The sequence below is a fragment of the Vitis riparia genome, chromosome 4, assembly GCF_004353265.1.
Source record: "Vitis riparia cultivar Riparia Gloire de Montpellier isolate 1030 chromosome 4, EGFV_Vit.rip_1.0, whole genome shotgun sequence".
In the NCBI taxonomy this organism is placed as follows: Eukaryota; Viridiplantae; Streptophyta; class Magnoliopsida; order Vitales; family Vitaceae; genus Vitis; species Vitis riparia.
Window position 1 is genome coordinate 12807218 of NC_048434.1, and position 22961 is coordinate 12830178.

A 22961-nucleotide genomic window follows, 5' to 3' on the forward strand; every position below is an offset into this window, starting at 1 on the left:
AAATTTTCTCATCCTCAAATAAATTCTGCCTTAATTTTTTTTTCTTTCCCTTATTTATTTGTTTATTTATTTATTTTCTTTTTAATTTGCAAGTAGGAACCAAAGGACATTCCGTCCAAAAAAGAGTGCACCCTCAGGGAGTAAGGTTGATTCTACCTTTTTATCTAATAACACAAATTGTCTTGTCTCTTTTGTTTTTTACCATGACATGATTACCAATCTTGCATTTACTTGAATTGCTTAATGTAATATTGTTTGTCTGTTTTCCTCTTTATTTTTTTGGATATTGTTTCAAGCCAAGGTCTTATGTTTTGGCAAATGTATCGAATAGGAACTTGTTTTACCTTATAATAGTTTCATTGCTCATCATTTTCATAGCGGTAATTGTTGGATAACCAATTTTCCTAAAAACTTAAAGTTTATACAATTTGGGACCACAATGTATATTGTGCACTCTAACCACCTTCCTCACATATAGCCTCCTTTGGGCTTTACGCGAGCTTAATAAATTGAGGAAGTAAACATATGGTGAGGTTTGAACACATGACCTCATATCAAACAAGGCTCTAATTCCATGTTAGATAACCAATTTTTTTAACAAGTGTAATAAGCTTTTAGGAAAATTGGTTGTCCAATATGGTATCAGAGCCTTAGTAGAAGAGTCAAAGATAACAAAGCACACAAGAACGTTAGAAAAGGAATTTTAGTTAAAGGTAGAGTCAATTGTTCTCTCATTGCAATGTGATGTGTAATTTCTCCTATACACTTATTACATCTTAAAAGGTTGAAATTGTTAAGTGTCTAAATGGTCTAAATCCGTAATACATGAGGGGATCATGACACACGTCAAGACCATGGTGCATGAAGGGAATCATGGTACATGAGGAGAGTTTAGCACAAAAGAAAGTCAATGAAATAAGGATTTGGTTTAGACAAGTTTTCTAAGAGTGTATCAAGAGAGATGAAATATTGACTCAATAGAATTTGATTTAATGTGAAGATTGTTGGAAAGTGTCTCAAATTCCTAATTGATATATGTTCCTTGTTGTAAAAAATATTATATAAAATATTTTTTATATTGATATGTCATTATAATATTAAATTTCTTTATAGAATAAAGAAAGTTATTAGGAATATCTCTATAAATATTAAATAAGTCATAAGTTCAAGTTGTAGGAGTTGCATGTTGGGGGAGGGATTGTAAGGTATGCAACAATGTTGCTTCATGAGAAAAGGAAGGTTAAAAAATGACCTTGGGATGGGCGTGTAAGGTCAGAGATGGTTACGTCTTGTTATAAGCCTTAGGATGAGTCAAGGCCCCAAGATGAAGGCATTGTGTGGGATCCCATTAAGTCATAGGATGAGTGTGAAATCAAACCACATAAAGAGGATGAGCTTGACCTCAGTGGCAGTCAATTGATTTTTAGACGAGATGACTTAGTCTTTGATCCTAACAAGTCCTTGATCTCCTTTGACACCGTGTTGAACAACAAATTCTTCTAAAAGCTTAAGGGGAATAAGTTGTCTAACATGGTATCAAAGCCTCATTTAATGGGAGGTCATTTGTTCGAACCTCATCACATGTTTATTTCCTCACTTTATTAAGCTCATGTATAAGCCAAGGAGACTATTTGTGGTTTGTTTATCTATGGGCCTGTGTGTGCTTATGTGTTTTTCTACGTGTGTATACGGGGTCACATGTGAAGGAGGGTGTTAGAGTGCATGATATATATTGTAGGCCCAAATTCTACAAGCTTAAGCTTTTAAGAAAATTGGTTATTTAATAATAATGACATACTGGGGGTGCTTGCAAATACGCTTTTTTTTTTCTCTTCATATTTCAATAGGTCATTGATTCTTAGTATATATAAAAAAGATATTTTTGTTTGTAGGACATTTATAAATTGCATTTGTTCCTAATTGAAAAAAATTTATTACTTAGAAAAATAATGGGAATGCAATGTGAGTCCTCTAAAGCTTGAAACAAAATGATGAATACATGAACAAATGTCTATGAATATGAAGCTGTGAAAATAGTATATGATCAGGATGTGCCGAAAGGTAGGGAGGTTAGTTGTCCCCCCAAAGGTCAACCCTATCCTAGCATCTTTCTTGGCTAGAAAATCCTTTAGATCCACTAAGCTTCCCTCCTTAAGCTAGAAATTTTACTTCCACCTCTATTATTAATAAACATATCTTCGTAAGCCTTCCATGGAAAAAAATATTCCATTTTGACATATTTATTTTCCTTCACAAAAAGAAAATAACTATGGAATCTTGTCCTATAAGATATTAAACATAAGGTTTTTTCCCTCCTACTCCTAAAAGGAACTAACACTTTTGCCTACACGGCATAGTGATGAGAATGACATTCAAGAAATTCTCGAAACTCTTATGGGGCTTCACTACTAGTGAGTACCTTCATAAGGTGCCACATGATAGAGGAGCATTATTGGTTGGGTGTGGTTAAATCTACTTGGTTCTAGTGTCCTTGGGAAGTATTTTCAAAAACACTTCTAAAAAATAGTTTTTGAAAACTGTTTTTTGATGTTTTGTAGAATGAAAACTATTTGAGAACTTGAAATGTTCTTGACTTGTTTTGTATGTTTTTAAATATGTTTTAAAAATAACTTTTATCTTTAGTCCTTTATTTTTAATCATTCTCTATATTTGTATAATTAATTTTTAAAACAACCCTCGAAAAGAAGTGAAAATAACTAAAAGATGTTATTTGCAACTGCATTGTTTTCTGTTTTCTAGTTGCCAAACGTGTTTTCCTATTTGTTTTTTATTTTTTATTTTTTATTTTTAAATTCTAGCATACTAAACAAGGCCTTAAACTTTTCAATCTAAGGGTATTTTGGTCATCTTTTACATATAAGGTTTTCGATGTCAAAGTTAATACATTGTATGAATTTTTGTTATTGTCTGGAGTTGGTTTGTCTATATTTAGTTATCTTAAATTTTATTTCACCTTGCTCTAATGAAAGTTTCTAAATTTGAGAGTAGGATTTGGAAAGCAAGCATCATGTACAATATTTTGTTGTTGTTGTTGTTTTTATTCATACTTTATTATTATTATTATTAGGGTTAATTTCATTGAGACCCCTTGAGGTTTAGTGTAAATATACTAAGCCACCACAGGTTTCGAATTTCGTTAGTTAGCACCTTTATAAATTTGTTTCCTCTATAAATTTTATTTTTTAAAGAATAAAATTTATATTTTGGAGAATTTGTTGAACACTCTTATCTAAAATATTTTTAACTAAAATCTCTTTAAAAAATCATTTTATAGACGAAATAAATTTATAGGAGTGCTAATTGATGAAGTTTGAAACCAATGGTGATTGGGTGTATTTACACCAAACCTTAGGGGTCTCAATGGAATTAACCCTTATTGTTATTATTATTTAATGGCCTATAGAAGTTTCTTATTTAGTCTTCATTTATTTATTTATATTTTTAAGTTTGTGCCTTATCTAGAGTTCAATAAGTTTTTTCATGTTTTGAGTTAGAGAGATTTGGTAATTATATTTCTATGTAAGCAAGAGTTTTTGAGACTATTTCATCATTCAATGCATCAGAATTCTCTGTAGATGTGCTCTCATTCAATGGTAAGTCCCCATTTTTTTTCTTTTCTAGGTGAGAGTTTTAGAAGGCCTTAATAACATTTTTAAGTTTTATTATCTCTCTTTTCTTCTTCTTGTTTCCTTTTCTATTCTGACCATATTAATTAAATTAATTATTAATTATTGCTGTATGTACTATATATACATCCAGTCTTCACTATGAGAACTCACTCTTTTGATCACAACCCTAACCATACTTGAGCCCTAGTGCTCTAAAGCCAAAATGTACCCTTTCTTGTTGTTCAAAGTTCCCAGCATGCTTTTCCCCATTGATTTTAGCGTGTAAGCCACCTAAAAGACATAACCAAATTACCCATTGAAAAATAGAAGAAATTCTGTCTGCACACCCGATTCATGCTTCTCCTTTATAAATCAAAATTCAATTCTCTTTTTTCCTCCAACCATCGATTTTTCCAACAAAAAATCTCTATACCTTTACCAATCTGTTTCTAAATAATGCTGGGGTTGAAGTAATGTAACCTCAATAATTGCTCTTAATCAAAGTCCTTTTGTCCCTGATAGAGAGATACTGCCTTTCCACAGCAAATCTTTTCTCAAAACAGTGAGTCCTGTGTTACACTTCCCTCAAAGGAGGCCCCCAACAGAAGGTTGAGAAATTCAGAGCTGACTGCTCCAAATGATGCCAGAATGTTTCATCACTAATGTCAACACTGTACAGAACCAAAAATAAAAAAAATAAAAAAAAAATAAAAAAAGAAACTAAATATAGGGTTTCATGTGGAATTGCTAGGGAGGGCAGATCTCAAATTTTACAAACTTTTGAGTATGTTCAGTTAGTCATTCCATTTTTCTTATATATATATCTATGAAAAAGAGGGCTGTTTTTTCTTGTATTTGATTTCTACTTCTGATTGGTGACTCTACCGACCATTAAGTAATTCTTGAAGGGTCATTTGTTTGTTTGTTTTTTGTTCTTTTTTGATCAAAAACAACAATTCATTGATAAGGAATTGAAAGTATATGTGAAAGATAAGGAATCCTTCCCAAAGATACAAAACTTGGGTCAAATGAAACAAGTGGATAAATTCCCCAAAGTACAAAACAAGACCTATACCTTACATTTGTTGATGGAAAAAAGGTGAAACATTACTTTTCTTGAGCTATTTGCTGGATATTTTGTACTCATTAGGATTGTCAATATAGTGAGCACCTACAAATTGCCCTTTTCTTGTTGTTATCCTGCTACTATTGGCCTTGAATAGGTTTGATTTTGCTGTATGTAGACTACAATTGTGGTTTGATGTATTGGGACTGTCTGGTGCATGTTGGGGGTTGTCAACCTTGATTTATTGTGTGTGTCTCTCCTGGAAGCTTGTGTTGGGCTTGCTTTTACATTGTAAGTGTTTTTTCTATTTTTTTTCCTCCTTTTTTCCTCTTCTTATGAGTAGTTTATTGTGTAGATTGTGGTTCTTAAAAGACACATGTCCGCTGTTAGAAACTCAGGGACTGCAGGTCCAGCTGTCGAGAATCAAAGAATCTGTGTGAGATTAGTTCTGACAATCCCAATATTCATCTGAATACAGTTAAAGTAGATGAGGCAAATTACTTGATTTAGAGTGTCAGCATGTTTGTCTCTTATGGGAGAGGAGAGTTTGGCTATGTAAATGGACAAATCAAAGAAGCTCATTCTAATGGTACTATTTGTGGGAAATGCGAAACAGATACCACATGATTTAGTGGTGTGGCTGTGGATCAACAAATGGTTGGTGATCCCCTTCCGCTGATTTGCAAAGAGACAGCAGTTAGAGAGGATGCGCCTCTCCTTAGCTGGATGATCATCAAAATCTTCTCTGAAATTGTTGTCCAAGTCACAAGAACCATCTCTCAAGGAGCAATCTTCTTCATTTCTATCTTTGAGAACCCTCACCCCTCTCGAGTTCTCAACTGCAATATATGATTTAATGGAGACATATTTATACTTAGAAAGCCCCCATGCCTTGTCATCTGTATCACTACATTTGCTCACATTTTGAATTAAGGTACAAGAAAGCATCCATCAATTTCAACTCGTAGTAGTTGAAATATCCTGTATAGTTTGGATTGCAACAAGCCCCCCATTGAATGTGACCAGCTCCAATAACCTACAATTGAAGCTTTCTTTTAGCATCGGTTTGGCGGAGGGCTGGAAACTGGTGCCAGAAACACAGGTTTACACCATCCCCCACTAAGAGCAATAAACTTCATTAACTTTAAGAAGCTCTCATAGCCTTGCCAAGCACTTTTCTAACAAAATCATTTTCCTAGTGGGGCTTTGTTTTGTAGCTTTAAACTTCTGACTCGGAACCCCTTCTCTCTCTTAGTGAGCACATCACCCCCGTGTAAGCAAATGCATTTTTTTCGCCTCTTCTAATTCACCTCACTAGTAATCATTTTGCAATTGCCCTAATTTGTTCCTGATTGAAACATGGATGAGAGAGGTTGACAAGAATAATCTTGCAAACATGACACCACTTTTGATGTGAATTAGTCTTCTCCTTTTGACAAATAATGCATCTTTAATTCAGCTCTTTTCACCATTCTTTTAACTACTGGCAACTGCTAACTGGGTTACGTTTTTGAGAGGCCTCCAGTGGTAAACCCAGTTAGATTGAGGTGATTTCTCGCACCTGGAAGATTAAGTTATCTAACACATTAACATTCTCTACTGGATCCATTGGGTCATCCTCACTCTTTTCTTGGTGGACCTTAAGACATGACACTGCTTGAAGCACAAAAAAGGCATAAATGAGATATCACCAATTGGTCCATATTCACCCCATAAAAGCAAATAGTGTCATGCACATTCAACAAAAGCAAGATCAAACCTGAAGTTGTGTTTGAACCCTCTCTGCTTCCTTAGCTACCAATTTGCTAAGCATTTTCACAACAAAAATAAATAGAAGGTAGATCCTTCTGCTTTAACCCCCTGGCACTTGTGAAGAAACGTATCAGGCTACCATTCTGAAGAATGTATATAGATGCACCGTGACCAGGATTTTTAGTGCTTGAACTTGCACTTCTAACTAGTTTACTTCATTGGGGCAAACCAAGTAAACTAGCAACACTCAGGTCTTTGGTCAATTGAGTATGTGAAGTTTAGAACAATGACTAATGAAGTTCATGAGATGCTTTCATTGAGAATTTTGCTTGGCTAATATTCTTGGAACTGAGGAGTCTATGATGGAACTATGCATATGGAGGGTGATCAACACTTCACAGAGGGAGGTTGAACTGTGGTTTGATTTGCACTTGTTATTGGGGATCAACTTGCTGATGGCTTGACGAAGGAGTTTCAAAGTGTGAATTTGAATTCATTTTAGCTAATTGGGCATGCATAAGATGTATGTGTTAGCTTGAGCTGAGATTGGTAGTGTGAATATACACAGCAATACAATTTTCAATTCTTGGTTTTCTTGCCCTTTATTATGCAGGCAACAGTGAGGATATTGTTCTCATTTGTATTCCTCTTTTGGTATAAACATAGGAAGCTGCGGTGTGAAACCTAATCTCCTTTCTCTTCTCTTTATTTCTCCTTTGCTTATTCTTTGTTTCTACACAAAATTGGGAACTAACAAATGCAAATCTCTCATTATCTTGGTGATGAGCCTGTTTCCAGCCTTTTCCCCTCCTTTTGGTTTATTGGGAACAGCAAATTCATTGAAATGAATTAAATTCTGCAATTAAATACAAGAATCCCTTTGAAACTTACAGGTTTGATTCTAGCTTTTGTGAATATGGATATATTTGAAATTTGTAATCAAGGTTATTTTGATAAATTACTGGACGTGTTGGTTAGTTGGTTATGGGTCTTGTCAATTTGTATTATTGTTTGGTTTTGGTTTGCTTTTATTTTGATATAAGGAAGTAGTAAATTCCTTGTTTTAGTAGTTCTTTAACGATCCATAGAAGCACAATTTGGCATAATGGCAACATTTTTTCCTGTGTGAAAGTGAGGCCTATGTAAGTCTAAGATTTATTATCTTTTTCCAAGCTTAGGGTATGGTCAAAATTTCTTTTATTTAAATAATCAATTAATTTTGTTTTAATTTTGTTTTCTACAAGTCTCTTGTTTTGAGAAGTTAGATATATATTTGAGTTAAAAGGGATTTAGTAACTGTTCTTCGATATAAGGAAGAGGTATTGGGGCATTTGAATATAAGATGCCAATAGACAATAAGTATTGGTAGACTCTACTCTTTGTTGGTGGTGTGACTCCATGAGTGAGCTTCCGTGGTTTTTGTCTTTGATCACAACCATAAGACTAACTTTCAACAATACTAATTTTTTTTTTTTTTGTCCTGAGACCACCCCAACAAGGATTTCAAAAAAGTCTCATTCAATCTCTAATCTAGTAGCTTTTCCTCACAGAAGATCCTTTGATTACACTTTATCCTCATGCACCAATATAAACATAAGGGAGCCGTGTGCCAAATCTTCCTTCTTTTCTGCATCCACTTGACATTCCACCCTAGGAGAAAATCATTCACTTCAATCCAAAAATTTCTAAAATAAGATTCCATAAATTTTTTTGTCACATCACAATGGATTAGAATGTTTCTTAACTATCTTTACAAATGCTACATCTATTCACCATTGTCCACTCTCTTCTCACAAGGATATCGATGGTTAGAGCTTCCATGGAAAAAAAAAAAAGGTTCTCAAAGGAACATGAGATCTCCAAATTTCTTTAGCTTGGAACATTCTCTACTCTCACCATATAAAGAACTATAATATAGGACTTGATACAAAAGTTTCCTTTCCTATTTTCTTTCCATTATAAGCTATCAACCCCTGCTCCTTGCACTCTTATTGAATTTATGAGCTTGAAAATTTGAACCATTGCATTCATATTCCCATCCTGAAAGTGCCTCTGAACTGCACAGACCAATGGCAAAAATTCCTTCCACCTTCCTCACAAATTCTGCTACTGTAGTATCATTGTCAGATGCTAAATTGAGATATAAGAGGAAAATTACTTTCAAGGAACTCTTACCTACCTAGCTGTCCCATCATAATTTAGTACTTATAACATTTCTAAAAGAATGGCTGTCTTAATTTTAAAATCATCCTATCCTCTTATAATGGTTTTCCATAGGCATACACCAATTACCAAAAGACCTTTCACCTTTGGTGTCCTCCAACCCACATCCATTTCTCCATATTTGGCTTGGATGAGCTTTCTCCACATACTATTGTGCTCATTGGCAAACCTCCATACCCATTTGCTTAGTAAGGTTAGTTTAAACATTTCACCTCCTAATTCCCAATCCAACATACTTCTTATGTTTCCAAACAATTCTCCAACTCATTAAATGCATTTTCCTTCCTTCTAGGTGGCTACCCCACAGAAAATCTTCCCCCCTTTGCACCCCTCCCCCCCACATTTTTTTTTTAATTTTTTTTATTTCGTTAAATCTAATCCTCACTCTTCTGGGAATTGGAAAAAAAAGGACATGAAGTAAGTTGGAGGACTCAATAAGGCACTCTTTAAGAGATTTAATCCACTACCCCTCTCTTTTCCTTAGACAGATATTGCTTCTTTCAGGGGTCCACTCTTTTTTTGAATCTCTCCAATACCAAGTCCAGCACAACATGGGAATGAATTGCCCCTTGAGGCAAAGCAAGATATGAGGTAGGAAGACTCCTAACCTTGCATCCGAATAGAGCAGCCATTTGTCCACCCCCACCACCTCTTCCATAGGAATGATCTCACTTTTTTGTAAGTTTACCTTCAAGTTTGGTACAAGCTTTAAATAGACAACAAACCATCTCTAGTATATCTCATGGTTGCAAAAAATAAGTATGTCATCTGCAAACAGTAAATCACAGCTATTCATCTGTTCTCCCTCTCTGCCCTCTTAAGTTAAAAAACCTCTTTTGAATCTACCTTGCTTTAGTTTGGCAATGAGGCAATTGAGGGCCTCCATGATTAGCACAAACAGATAAAGAAGGGAGGATCACCTTGTTTCAACACTTCAAAACTCTAAAAGAAATATGTGGGAGTGTCATTAACTAGGACTAACAATCTCACAATTTTTTTTTTTATTAGAAACAAAATTTAATGATTAGTATTTTGAAGTAATGTGAAGGATGAGAAATCCTTCCCAAAAATACAAACTTTTGATCAAAAGAACAGGTAAATGTGATCTCTTATATACCACCCAAAACTGTATTGAGCATATGTGGTTTTGTTGCTCTTTTAACCCTTTATTTATATACTGAATTCCAATTTAGCTGAATAACAGTAAGAGGAGTGCCCTTGAAAGCTGAAATTATTGAGGCCCAAAAAGAGGAATAAAGGTGGATTAAGTTCCATATGGTCTCTGTACTTCTCCATTTATTCTAAATGATCCTTGCATTTCTTGCACTCTATACTACCCAAATCAATGGATATGTAGAAATGAGCCCACTTGCTCCATCTATAACTAAAACCCATCTTTTCTTTAACATGTGACCCTTTTTGTTATTCCTATGCTGGACCCGTGAGACTGAAAAAAAATAAAAAATATTTCCTATGGGGATAAGGGGCTTGAGAGAAAAAGTCTCATCTAGTGAATTGGCTAACGATTAGCAAGGATAAAAAGAGGGGGTGGGGGGGTCTAGGCATTAAGGATTTGTGCTTCTTTGTTTTGTCACTTGTATACTTCTAGTGTACTATGCTTGCCTTTTCTTCACTGGTGCCTTTAATATGTTTTTATTCTTATATGCCTATAAAAAAAATGCTTTTTGCATATCAAACCTCCAAATTAGGCCTGAACTTGAACTTCTTTTCCTCAAGTCAATGACCTTAATAGCAATCAAAGCAACATCTAGGATTTGTCTCCCTCCTAAAAGGCATTCTAATACTTGGACACAACCTTTTTCAGTCTATTTGCTAGAACTTTCACTAGAAGTTTATAAAGATGGCCTACTAGACTAATTGGCTGAAATTTCTTAATGTCGTCAACCTTGCCTTTCTTAGGAATAAGATACATAAACATAGCATTTAGGCTGTGTTCAACATATTCCTTTGAATGCAATTCCTCAAAAAGTTGTATAACTCCCTTTCTACTATAGGTCAACACAACTTCTAAAAAGCCATAGTGAAATCATTAAGGTCAGGTGCTTTATCACCTCTCATCTCTGATAAAGTAATTACCACCTTCTCCTTTGAAAATGGGATCTCTAACCTTTCTCTGTTTGAGCTAACAACGCACCTAAAGGAATCCTCTGCAACATCCAGTCTCCTAATATGAGGATTCTCAAACATAGACTTAAAATAACAAGAAAATCCAACTTTTAATCATGTCTTCTCAGCATGCCAGTCTCCATTAACTTTGGGTCTGCTAATATAATTGCAATTCTAGTGTGCATTAGCCATATCATAAACGAATATTGCATTGTTATCCCCTTCCTTTAGCCAAAGAGCCCTTGATTTTTGCCTCCAGGAAACTTCTTCCAAAATGGTTAAGTGGTTGTATGCATCCTTAGCCATTTTTTGTTTCTTTGTGTCCTTCTATGATAAAGGTCCCTTCCTTTCTCAACTATCTGAACATCTTGTCTTCTCCAATGTAGCTTCTTTCCTAACAAATACATTGCCACAGACCTCTTTTCCATTTTTTAGGTCTGTCTTCAAGGCTTGCAGGTTTTTTGAGAGCAGGAAACTAGGAGTGCACCCAATCTCATATTTTTCCACCAATCCTTGATCATCTCCCCAAACCCTTCCACTTTTAACTACATGTTTCAAATCTGAACAAGGCCTTACCTTTCCCAATTCCCCCGAAGTCCAAGAAGATTGGAGGGTGATCTGACACCAGCCTAGGCCTTAATTTCTAGGATACATGAGAAAAATGCTCTTCCCAATTACCAGAAAATAGGAACCGATCCAGCTGAGACTTAGAACTGCCATCCTGACCACTCCAACAAGTGGCAAGTCCATGAACTCGAAACTCCTATATAAATCCAAAGAATCCCTTCATAGCTGGACAAATCCGACTGCAGTTCCTCTTTTCAATGGGATAGTGCACAACATTAAAGTTCTCTGCATATGCACCAAGGCTCTTCCCAAAGCCCTTTGATAGAGCCTTACTCCTCCCACATCTCCCTTCTCTCCTTTTCACTTAGTGGGTCATAAATACCGGAGAACACCCAACTAAAACCCATCTTCACAATTTCTAAAGAAAGAGGAAATAAAATAAACCCCACTACGAATCTGAGACATTTAAGAACCCTAAAATCCCACATCAATAAAACCCCTCCTACTGTCCCTTAGCATCATGAGAAACCTAATTTAAACCCTTAACCCACCCCTAAGATTCTTATTATCCTAGTAGCCATTGCACTGATCTTAGTGTCCTAAAAATAAACTAGGTTCTGCTTCTTCACCCTGACAAAGGATTTGATCACCCTCCTTTTATCTGGATCATGTGAGCCTCTTACATTCCAAGATAGAATATGAAACTTCATTTAGAAATCTCTATCTTAGACCAGCCTTCCACATCCCTGCTTCTTTCCCTCCATTACCCCCATATTTGACAGGCCTAAACAATTTTTTGAGTTCCCTTTCCTTGAACTGGTTTTGCCTTCCTCTTCATTGATTAAATTGAGTTACTAGACTAGAGTCCCTTCTTTCCTCAATCTCCATTAGGATTCTTAGAATCTCTTTTTCATGTTCTTCCACAGAGACTCCCACGTTCTTACAAAACAAGAGCATTTTTTGTTCAGCCATATGGAAGGCTTATCACCAGAGCCCCTGACTTCCTTTGCCACTTCCAATGCCCCCTTGGAAGCTGCCTCCCCATCAAGAAAGACTGGTAGCTAAAGAACATCTGAGTGAGCTTCCCTTGAAAAACCTTTATCACTTTTCCTTGGGTTGGGTGGTTGTGTTGGGTTTGAAATACAAGTCTTTGTTGTCACCAAGCATCCAAAATAATTCTGATTTTTTTTTCTGAATTTTTAGGATTTATTTGCAGTATTTGGGATATTTATGAATTATTTGCAGGCTACTGGATCCTCTTTTATTTTATTTTATTTTATTTTTTATTTTTAAAAAAAAGAAAAAAAAGAAGAAGAAAAACTAGGAAATGCACCTTTTTTTATTTTTCTAATGAAAAAGAGAAATGGGATACAAATTAGAGTTATCCTTCAAGCAGAAGGAGAGGAAAGAGTAGGAATGATGGGATCTCCAAAGCCTTGTGCACTCTACAATCATTTGAAAAGGTTGAAAATCCCCTATAAAAGCTCCTAATGGGAGGTTCAACTCTTTTGCTAGCTGATCTGCTACCTGTTGGCTTTTCTAGGCCTCTAGTGAACAGGAACTCTGGTTTGCCAGGGTAAATCCAAATTTTGTGTATTTGAGCAGTCCATCTCCCTCTGATCCTTCTGTATTTGGTGCCACACATGATTCAAGTTCTCGATCTGATTTTATTCAAAATGATTTAGAAACTATACGTTCTTGCTTAATGTTGCTAATTTCCTTCCTTCTGTGATTTCTTTCACGATAAAACCTACTGATTTAGCTAGTACCTGCCCTTTTGAAGTGATTTTTATCGAAGAAATTCAAACAGGTGTAAACTTCGAAGTAGTTGATATATCTAAAAGACATGACATGCAAAGGTTGCAAATAACTGCATCATCTACTTGTTGGTGCTATACCAAAAAATTTGTAGATATATCTATCATGCATTAAGATATTTGGTTAATGTATTTGGAGATGTACATATTTGCATGGTCAACCTAATAGCACAAATTTGTTGCTCCTACTCCTTCCTTACTCTGTCCTGCTCCTGAGCAAGTTTGAATCACTACAGGTGCTTAAACTTGGGAGAAAAAAAAACAAAAAAAGTATGAATAATTGCAGTTTAGTAATAGTTCATCTGTTATGTGGAAATGTTGTATTCGTTTTGGAATGTTGTTTTACCAAGTTGGCAATTATTTAGTTGCATTTTTGGAAGTTTTTGTTCAGATAAACCAGAATTTAACAGTTGTGATATGGAGGCACTGTATCACAGACTGCCAAAAATGTGACAGTTTTCTTCTTTCAATTTCTAAAACTATTGCCTAACTGAGAGTTATAACTCTGGATCTTATATGACCATGTCATAGAACTCTCTGAATGATGCCCTTTTGTTATTCGTTCTTATTTTTCCTGATGCAGGGGGCACAACTTAGAAAGCACATTGATGCCACCTTAGGTAGTGGAAATCTGAGGGAAGCAGTTAGACTTCCTCCTGGTGAAGATGCAAATGAGTGGCTTGCTGTCAATAGTACTCTCTCTCTCTCTCTCTCTCCTCTCTCTCTCTCTCAGTTTCCTTTGCATCTTTCCCCCTCAATTTTTTAGGTTTGGTAAATGTATGCTGCTATTCTATTAGCTTATTTTGTTACATTGTAGAGTACATCTTATTGATGCACATAAGGTTTTCTATGTATCTAATTCTCTGAGGCCACACCAAAAGTAGGATCAGGGCTACTGTGGGACAAATTCTAATCCAGGGTTGTTGGATGTTTTCAACTTTCAGCTGTTGATTTCTTCAACCAGGTGAATCTGCTCTATGGTACGCTCACTGAGTTCTGTACACCAGAGAACTGTCCTACAATGACTGCTGGCCCCAAGTATGGTTTACTAAATCAACCAAAATAGCATGTTTTTAGTATCATTAATGTTTAAATTTCCATTTGCTTCATCCAGTATATATAAGGAAATAGATACTTACCTTGGAGATTTAATCTAATTCACCAAATACAAAATAGATCACAGATGCTGCTGCAGTAGCTCATTCAAACTCCTATTCTTGAGAATGTTATCTTAAGACTTGGATCATTTGATTCTAAAGAAAGTAATTCAAATCTAAAGTGTTTCTGAAACTTCATATATTTGAAAAAACCTGTGGAAACACATTGAAGCATGTGGAATTTTACCACTTATTTATGAAAGTAAATCTATGTTTTTCTTTAGTTTAAATTTGTAGTATTTGAAGTTCACTGTTAATAGGGAGGGAGTTTGGTTCAGTTTGCTATAAGTAGTCAACCTATGGATGACTTATTAGATTTATTTATTTATTTATTTCACTTTTTGATGAGCTTGGAGATTGATTTGCAGGTTAGGACAACTTAGAGACCTAAGATTCTAGAGCTGAGACTACAAAGAAAGTGGTGGTGAAGCTTTAGAGAGAGGAAAATAGGGTATGTCCAAAGGTTCCGATGAGGGTGAAGGGGGTGGAGACAAAGTCCTATGCAGATGCTGTAAAGTCGAAATCGGGAAGAGTAGGCGATTCAATTTGATTATAGGTGGGGGAAAGAGAAGTGCGAGGAAGGTTAGATTAGATGAGACAGTGTTTGGTGGGCTGGTGGGGTAATAATTCAGCTCCATTACCTGAGTTGGATTACATAAGGAGTTGGACGCATCAACATTGGCCTTTAAAGGGGAAGTCTGAGGGTTGCTGTGTTAGGCAGAGGACTCTTGTTGTTTGAATTTGAGTTGCCAAGTGAGGTTGAGCGAGTTCTAGCTAGAGGCAAAAGAAGTATTAAGGAGAATTTTCTTATTTTGGAAAGATGGAACCCAAAGGTGGGGTGTCTTTGCAAAGACTCCTTTGCTAATGAGGCTTGGGTGAGGGTGGTCGGGCTCCCACTTCATTTGTGGAGTCGTGAGGTGTTTAAAAGAATCGGTGATGGGTGTGGAGGCTTTGTTATAGTGAATGAAGATATTGATTCTTTGTCTGAGCTGCAGTGGGCTCGGATCCTGGTGAAGTGTGCGAAAAGGGATTTACCCAACTCTGCTCATGTTGTTGTGGGGTCGGGGTGCTATTCCTTTCATTTGTGGTGGGAGACTCCACCTAGTTTCGTGCAGGTGGTGCTGGCGGGAAAATTCTACGAGGAGGGTGGTTCAAGGGAAGGAGAAGAAGATGGGTGAAGTTCACGTGCTGCTTGCTGTGGGAGTCAAAGGGAGAAGGTGGAGCAGTTGAACTTGCAGTTGGCGGAACAGGATGTGTCGTCTGTTGGAGGCAACCCATTCATCCTTCCTGTTGAGGTCTATGTCGTAGAGACTGAAGAGAGGGTTGGGGTAGGTACTTCTTCTGTCCCTATGAGAGGGGGTAAGAAGTCTTTCTTAAACAGTTGGGTGGTCTTGGTTTAGGGTCGGGTGGTCTCAGATGTGGGCCTATTGGAATGGGCCTTGGGGAGGCCCAGGGACAAGATAAGGAGTTGTAGGTGGGTTTGGGTAGGGTCTTTAGGCCCATTGCTCTAAATGTGTTAAAAAGGTGCAGCGAGGGGGAGTTGGTTGTGGGCTTTGGGCCCGAAGGTGTTGGCACAATGGGAGGAGGGGTTTTAATTGGGCAAGAGTATTCAATCCCTTTCGCTAGGGCACAAGATGAGTTTTCGATTAGCAAGGTTAGAGGCTAAAGCGGAGACAAGGATCCTCTCGTAGGGATGACGAGGGCTGCGATGCCGCTGGAGGCCCTTGAGGTGGTGGAAAGAGCGTCGTTGACTGATGAAGCTCTGTGTGTAGCTTCTAGGTACATCGAAACTCCTTCGTTCTCTATGGGGGTTGGGAGCTTTCTTCTTCTACTCCTTCTTCTAGGTTCGGTCAGGTTGTGACGAAGGGGGGGTCTTTCGGCGGGTTGGCCTCCGTGGATGGTGGAGAGGAGCAGATCCCACTGAGTATTATTTTGGCTGATGGCAACTCTGGGGAGATGGCCTCTGAGGGGGGGAAGACTATGGCTGGAGAAGGAGTGGGGGGTGAGGTTGAGGAGTTGCTACAGGATCTGGAGGGGAAAGGCTGTTGATGGGACGACAGCTGTTTGGCGAGATTCAACAAGTTTCTGGGTTTTTCAATGGAAGGGTTTGAAAGTGAAATTTTGAAATTGCTTATAAGGACCAAGAGAAGAAGAGAGCAAAGTAATAAGAGGAGAACCATAGGGTCTACTAAGTTTGATCGAGAACTGAAAAAATTAGAGTGATCCATTAATTATAATGGTGCGAGCAAGGAGAACTCTTTGGTTAGAGGAGGTGGGGCCAGATTGTCGACCATTAGATGAAGTTAAAATTTTTATCTTGGAATGTTAAGAGGGGCTAATGATAGAAATAAAAGGAAGTTAATTAAGGCCTTGATCAGGTCGAAAAGAGTGGATTTGGTGTGTTTGCAGGAAACTAAAATTCAAGGCATGACCTAGGGGTTCGTGCATAGTCTTGGAGTGGGAACATTTTTAGGTTGGGGAGCTGTAAATGCAAGGGGGGCAGCTGGTGGGGTGGTAGTTATCTGGGATAACAGAGTTTTGGAGTTAGTAGGTATGGAGGTGGGTCTCTTCTCAATTTCGTGTCGCTTTAAAAATTGCGAGGATGACTTCTTGTGGATCTTTACGGGGGTTTACGGACCTACCTTGAAAAGATATAGAGAATTTTTTTGGAAGAGTTAGGTGCCATTTGAGGGTTGTGAACTGACCTATGGTGTATTGGAGGGGACTTTAATGTGATCATATTTCCCAGCGAGTGTAGTAGAGAAGGACGAATGTTTGGGTCCATGAGAAGGTTTTCAGAGGTGATTGATGAGTTGGCTTTAAGAGATTTGCCTTTTCAAGGGGGGCCCTTTACATGGAGTGGAGGGCTGAATGGTCAATCCAGGTCAAGATTGGATCGGTTTCTGGTTTTGGAGGATTGGGAGTTTCATTTTGGCGGGGTGACTCAATGTACACTCCCAAGGGCGGTGTCTAATCATTTTTCAATTCTGTTAGATGGGGGGTGGAGTGAGGAGAGGTCCAATTCCTTTTCGTTTTGAGAATATGTGGTTGAAGGAGGAGGGGTTTAAGGAGATGCTAAAGGGCTGGTGGCAAGATTTCAACTTTAGTGGGTCTTATAGCTTTATCCTGATAGAAAAATTAAAGGATTTAAAAAACAATTGGAAGATTTGGAACAAGGAAGTATTTGGAAAAGTGGGGGTGAACAAGAGGTTGGCTCTGGACAGAGTGTCTTTTTGGTATGATCTGGAGCGGCTAAGAGTTTTAAATGAGCAGGAGTTAGAGGCTAGAAAGGAGGCTAGGGAGGATTTCAAGAAGTGGGCGCTTATGGAGGAAATTTCGTGGAGACAAAAATCAAGAGAAACGTGGTTGAAGGAAGGCGATAAGAACACAGGATTCTTCCATAGGATAGCAAATTCTAATAGAAGGAGGAATTGTTTGAAAAAGATTAAAATTAATGGCATCTGGTTGTCTGAAGATCAAGAAATTCAGAGGGGTGTGGTTAGGGCCTACCAGAATCTGTTATCGGATCCTGGTGGTTGGCACCTTAGTTTGAACGGTTTGGAGTTTGACAGAATTGGGGTTGAGGAGGCAGCCGGTTTGGAGGAGATGTTCTCTGTGGAAGAGGTGTACTCGGCCCTTTCAGAGCTGAATGGGGACAAGGCGCTTGGTCCGGACTGGTTCCCTCTCGCATTCTGGCAGTTTTGCTAGGATTTCGTTAAATGATGGGTTAATGGGTTTCTTCAAATATTTTTTTGAGAGGGAAAAATTTGTCAGAAGACTGAACACCACGTTCCTGGTTTTAGCCCCAAAAAAGGGTGGGGCAAATGATTTGAGTGATTTTAGACCCATCAGTTTGGTGGGAGGATTGTACAAGCTGCTTGCAAAGGTCTTAGCTAACAAACTAAAGAAGGTAGTGGGAAAGGTGGTGTCATCAACCCAAAATGCTTTTGTTGAAGGAAGGCAAATTCTCGATGCTGCATTAATTGCTAATGAGGCCATAGACTCTTTGTTGAAAAGGAATGAAAGTGGAGTGTTGTGTAAATTGGATTTAGAGAAGGCTTAAATTCATATTAATTGGAATTTTTTGCTGATAGTGATGCAAAAAATGGGTTTTGGGGAGAAATGGGCTAGCTGGATTGGTTGGTGTATATCCACTGTTACGTTTTCAGTTTTGATTAATGGCTCGCCAACAAGGTTTTTTCAAAGCACTAGGGGGTTAAGGCAAGGGGACCCCTTATCCCCTTACTTATTTGTGATAAGGATGGAGGCTTTAAGTTGTCTCATTAATAGAGTAGTAAGGGGGGGTTTCCTAATAGGCTGCAGGATAAGGGGAAGGGGTGGCGATGGTCTCCAAATTACTCACCTGTTGTTCACTGATGATATGCTGGTTTTTTGTGAGGTTTCCCAAGAGCAAATGTCTTTTTTAGTTGGTTGTTAATGTGGTTTGAAGCCATTTCAGGGCTGAGAATCAATTTTGATAAGAGTGAAATTTTGTTGGTGGGAAGAGTAGAGAACGTAGAGTTGTTGGCCCTTGAGCTTGGCTATAAAGTGGGAGCTCTTCCTTCCACTTATTTGGGGCTCCCTTTGGGTGCTCCGTACAAATCGGTGGTGGTTTGGGATGGTGTGGAAGAGAGGATGCAGAAGAGACTAGCCTTGTGGAAGAGGCAATTCATTTCTAAGGGAGGGAGAATTACTCTCATTCGGAGCACTTTGGTTAGCATGCCAATCTATCTCATGTCCTTGATGCGTATGCCAAGAGTTGTTAAATTGAGACTAGAGAAAATCCAAAGGGACTTTCTTTGGGGTGGGGGAGCTTTGGAGAAGAGGCCCCATCATGTAAAGTGGGCAATTGTTTGTTCAAATAAAAAGAAGGGTGGATTGGGTGTTAGAAATCTTTCTATCCTCAATAGGGCCCTTTTGTGCAAGTGGAGTTGGCGCTATGCAGTTGAAAGGGAGTCCTTGTGGAAGCTTGTTATTTGTAGGAAGTTTGGGGAGGAAGGTGGAGGGTGGAGTACCCGTGAAGTAAGGGAGGGCTATGGGGTGGGGTTTTGGAAGGAAATTAGAAAGGAAGGTTCCTTGATGCTTAAAAATATTACTTTCTCTATGGGGGATTGTAGAAGGATAAGATTTTGGAAGGACAAATGGTGCGGGAATAATACCCTTCGTGATGCTTTTCCTTCTTTGTTTGCCTTAGCGGTTTCTAAAGATGCGTGGTAGCAGATTGTTGGGATTCCTTAGGGGAAGAGGGGGGATGGAATCCCTGATTCTCTAGATCTTTCAATGATTGGGAGGTGGAGGCAGTGGAGAGGCTCCTTTCGACTCTTCAAGGAAAGAGACTAGCTGCTGGTTTGAAGGACAGGGTGGTGTGGAAAGAGACAAAGAATGAAATTTTTTTTGTTAAATCCCTTTATAATACTCTTGATCCTAGTTGTGCAGTCCCGTTTCCATGGAGCATCATTTGGAGCCCTTGTGTTTCTACTAAGGTGGGGTTTTTTGCTTGGGAAGCGTCATGGGGGAAGGTCCTAACCCTAGATCAACTCAAGAGGAGGGGGTGGAACTTAGCTAATAGATGTTTCCTGTGTTGTGCTAAAGAGGAGATGATAAATCACATTCTTATTCATTGCTCCAAGTGAGGGTTTTGTGGGAGCTTGTGTTTACTTTGTTTGGTGTTAATTGGGTCCTTCCGCTTTCGGCTAGAGACACTCTTTTAGGTTGGTTTGTTTCCTTTGTGGGCAAGAAGCGTAGAAAGTCTTGGTTGGCAGCTCCTCTTTGTTTATTTTGGACGATTTGGAAGGAAAGAATCAGGATAACTTTTGATAAATGAGGATTTGTCGATTCAAAGAATGAAAAATTCGTTTGTTTGTTATCTTTGGTCTTAGGCTAAGTCTTGTTTAGATGTAGGACCCTTATCTTTAATTAACTTTGTTGATTGGTTGGGTTTTTGTTGAGGGCTGGTGAGTGTTTGCTTTTTTTGTTCTTGCCTTTTGGTGACTCTTGTATACTCCTTGTATGCTTCGGGTTGCCTCTTAAGCGCCCTTTTTCTAATATATATTCTGTGTGTTAATCTATTAAAAAAAAAGGAAAATAGGGTATGAGAGTTTGTTTAAGTTTAATCAAGAAAATATGATTCTAGGATAGACAAGGGATTTGGTTACTTAAGGATTATATAGTCAGAGTTCGCTCTAAATCTTGAACAGGAGGGTGGGATCAAATTAGAAAAGAAGGATGTTTTAAAGCTCCGATAGAGTCTTAGTACTGTGGTAAATTGCTTGTTTGGCTTTGATTTGGGTTGTGTGACAGGAAAGAAAAGCTTGGATTTTTGAGGATAAGGCGAAGATTTCAGAGGTTCTTTGGGATTACCATTCATTTCCTTACTTCCTTTGGGCCTTTTGCTCCACAACTTTTAAGGGCATTCCCCTTAATGTGATTCAACTTGATTGGTTGTCGGTATGTAGGTCCAAAGGTGTGGGCTAGTAAGGAGAGGTTATGTACTTTCCATATGGTGTATAGGTTTACTTAGTATTTTGGAGGTTGTTCCAATTGTTTAGTTTTTTGTTTTGGGAGGACTTCTTATCCTTCCTTTGTACCTTTTAAATCATTTTTTAATATATTACTTTGTTATTTGTCATCAGGAAAAAAGAAAAAAGATTAACTTGCTTCTTTAAGACTTAAACCATGCTTGACTTAGATGTAAACCAACTAGATATGGGTATTTAAAAATACTCATCATTGTCCTAATATGTAGAAATGAATAAACTAAGTTTAACAAACAATTGGAAGAGCTACTAACAAGCCACTGATATGATTGAATATTTTCTATATCTTGGAATAGTTGGATGTTTTCCTAGGCACCCATGTCAAGCCTACAGAACTAGCCTGTCCTTTCCTATCAAATTCAGTCTTTAGTTTCCCTAGCCAATCTATGCTAATGGATCATTAATATATGTATAGCTTTGATGAATTGTGAAGAATTGGTGCTGGAAGAGGGGAATTTTTATTAAATTGATATACATGATCTATGTATCAATGAAATAACTTATTCATATCTTGTTTCTTATATAGAATATAAGGAATATTATCGCTTAGCCTCCTTAAAATAACATTTAACCAAGCTCTAAATAAAGATGAATCCACTACTCTAGTACTCATAATAGCACTCAAAATCTTCTTAGCCTCAGCATAAAGCGCATAAACTTCATTAAGAGTATGGACTACTTTCATTCATGATCTATCCCACATTTGTCAGTAGCTATGGGAAATCACATTACTAACACAATACATAGAAACCATGGAAGGCGAACATTTTCCTTTCATCTTAGGAATATGGGACTTCCTCTTTTGGTTGCTAGAAGAATCAACCAGTAAAACACGAATCTCAATGTCCTTCAAAAGGGGATGTGGCTTAGATATCTTATGAGAAGTGTCAGGTGCCATTGAAGTATGAGGGTTTTAAAACATGAATTCTCAATCCCTTCAGCTGCTAGATCAAATGAGTTTGACCCTTCAATAGAGGTTGTACTTACAACATCACTTTCATTTAAGACAAATTTCATATCTTTAAGCTACAATGGAATAAAGGAAAAAAAATATCAACAAGCTATCCCAATAAAGACAAAGGGAGTGGGGTTAAGAATTTTTTACCATCTCTTGAGCTTCTTATAATGGTAAAGATGAGCTAGACACACCTTAGAAAAATTTCTTTATCATCAACCATTAGAAGGTCTTCTCAGTCAAAGGCATGAAGTCTTGGTTTTTTGTTTTGTGTTGCCAACAACAATCTCTCAAACCATCTTCATCCTCCCTAACTTTAGGAAGTGGAGCCTTGCTCTCAATATCTATGATCTCAATAAGAGTACTCTTTTTTTTTGATAAGTAAAGAGGAGTATATAAATTTAAAAGAGGTGCTAAGATGGCAACCTAGGGTATACAAGCTAAATACACCCACCCCCACATAACTCAAACAAAAAAACTATCAAAATGGGGGTACAAAAACGTCCCCACCCTCATCGAGAGCCTAACCAATCAATGAAACCAATTAATGTCAGAGGACCATCCTTTATAAACCACTTAGTCTCCGACCAAAGAAAACAAACAAAAGAACTTTTTAGTCTTTGGATGGAAAACACGTCATCTTCGAAAGCAATTCTATTTCTTGTTTTCCAAACAGTCCAGAAGATGCATAAGGGGCCTGTTCCCCAAACTTCCTTTCTCTTTTTGCCCACAAAGGACCCATCCCAACCCAGAAGTGTTGACCTAACTGAAGAGGGAAGCACCCAAGACACCCAAAAATAGTAAAGAACATCTCCCATAAAACCCTTGTCTTTACATAATGGAGAATGATGTGATCTATAGATTCTTCATGTATTTGGCATAGATAACATCTATCTGCTAAGGACTATCCTCTTTTTTGAATTTGGTCCAGGGTTAAAGCTTTTCCCCATATTGCTTCCCAAGGAAAGAAGCTCACTTTGGGTTGCACCCATGACTTCCAAATGATTTTCATTGGGAAAGGAGTTAGTTGTTTACAAGCTATGTATAACTATCTGTATAGCTATGTACAATTGTGTGCACAACTGTACGTACAACTATGATATACAATTGTGTACAACTAATTGTGACCATT

General features: G+C 37.6%; 1 protein-coding gene across 3 annotated transcripts in view; it reads left to right on the top strand.

Annotated features, from left to right (window-relative positions):
- LOC117913638 (MOB kinase activator-like 1A) overlaps positions 1 to 22961 on the top strand; it is a 56788-nt gene that overhangs the window by 13462 nt on the left and 20365 nt on the right. For 2 of the 3 annotated variants that reach the window (XM_034828666.1, XM_034828665.1), the window contains exons 2-4: positions 97 to 145; positions 13765 to 13873; positions 14126 to 14219. In XM_034828666.1, coding sequence (XP_034684557.1) covers positions 97 to 145; positions 13765 to 13873; positions 14126 to 14219 — 252 coding nt within the window. Of the gene's footprint in view, positions 1 to 96; positions 146 to 13764; positions 13874 to 14125; positions 14220 to 22961 lie in introns of those variants that run through there. The other variant, XM_034828667.1, reaches the window with a different exon arrangement.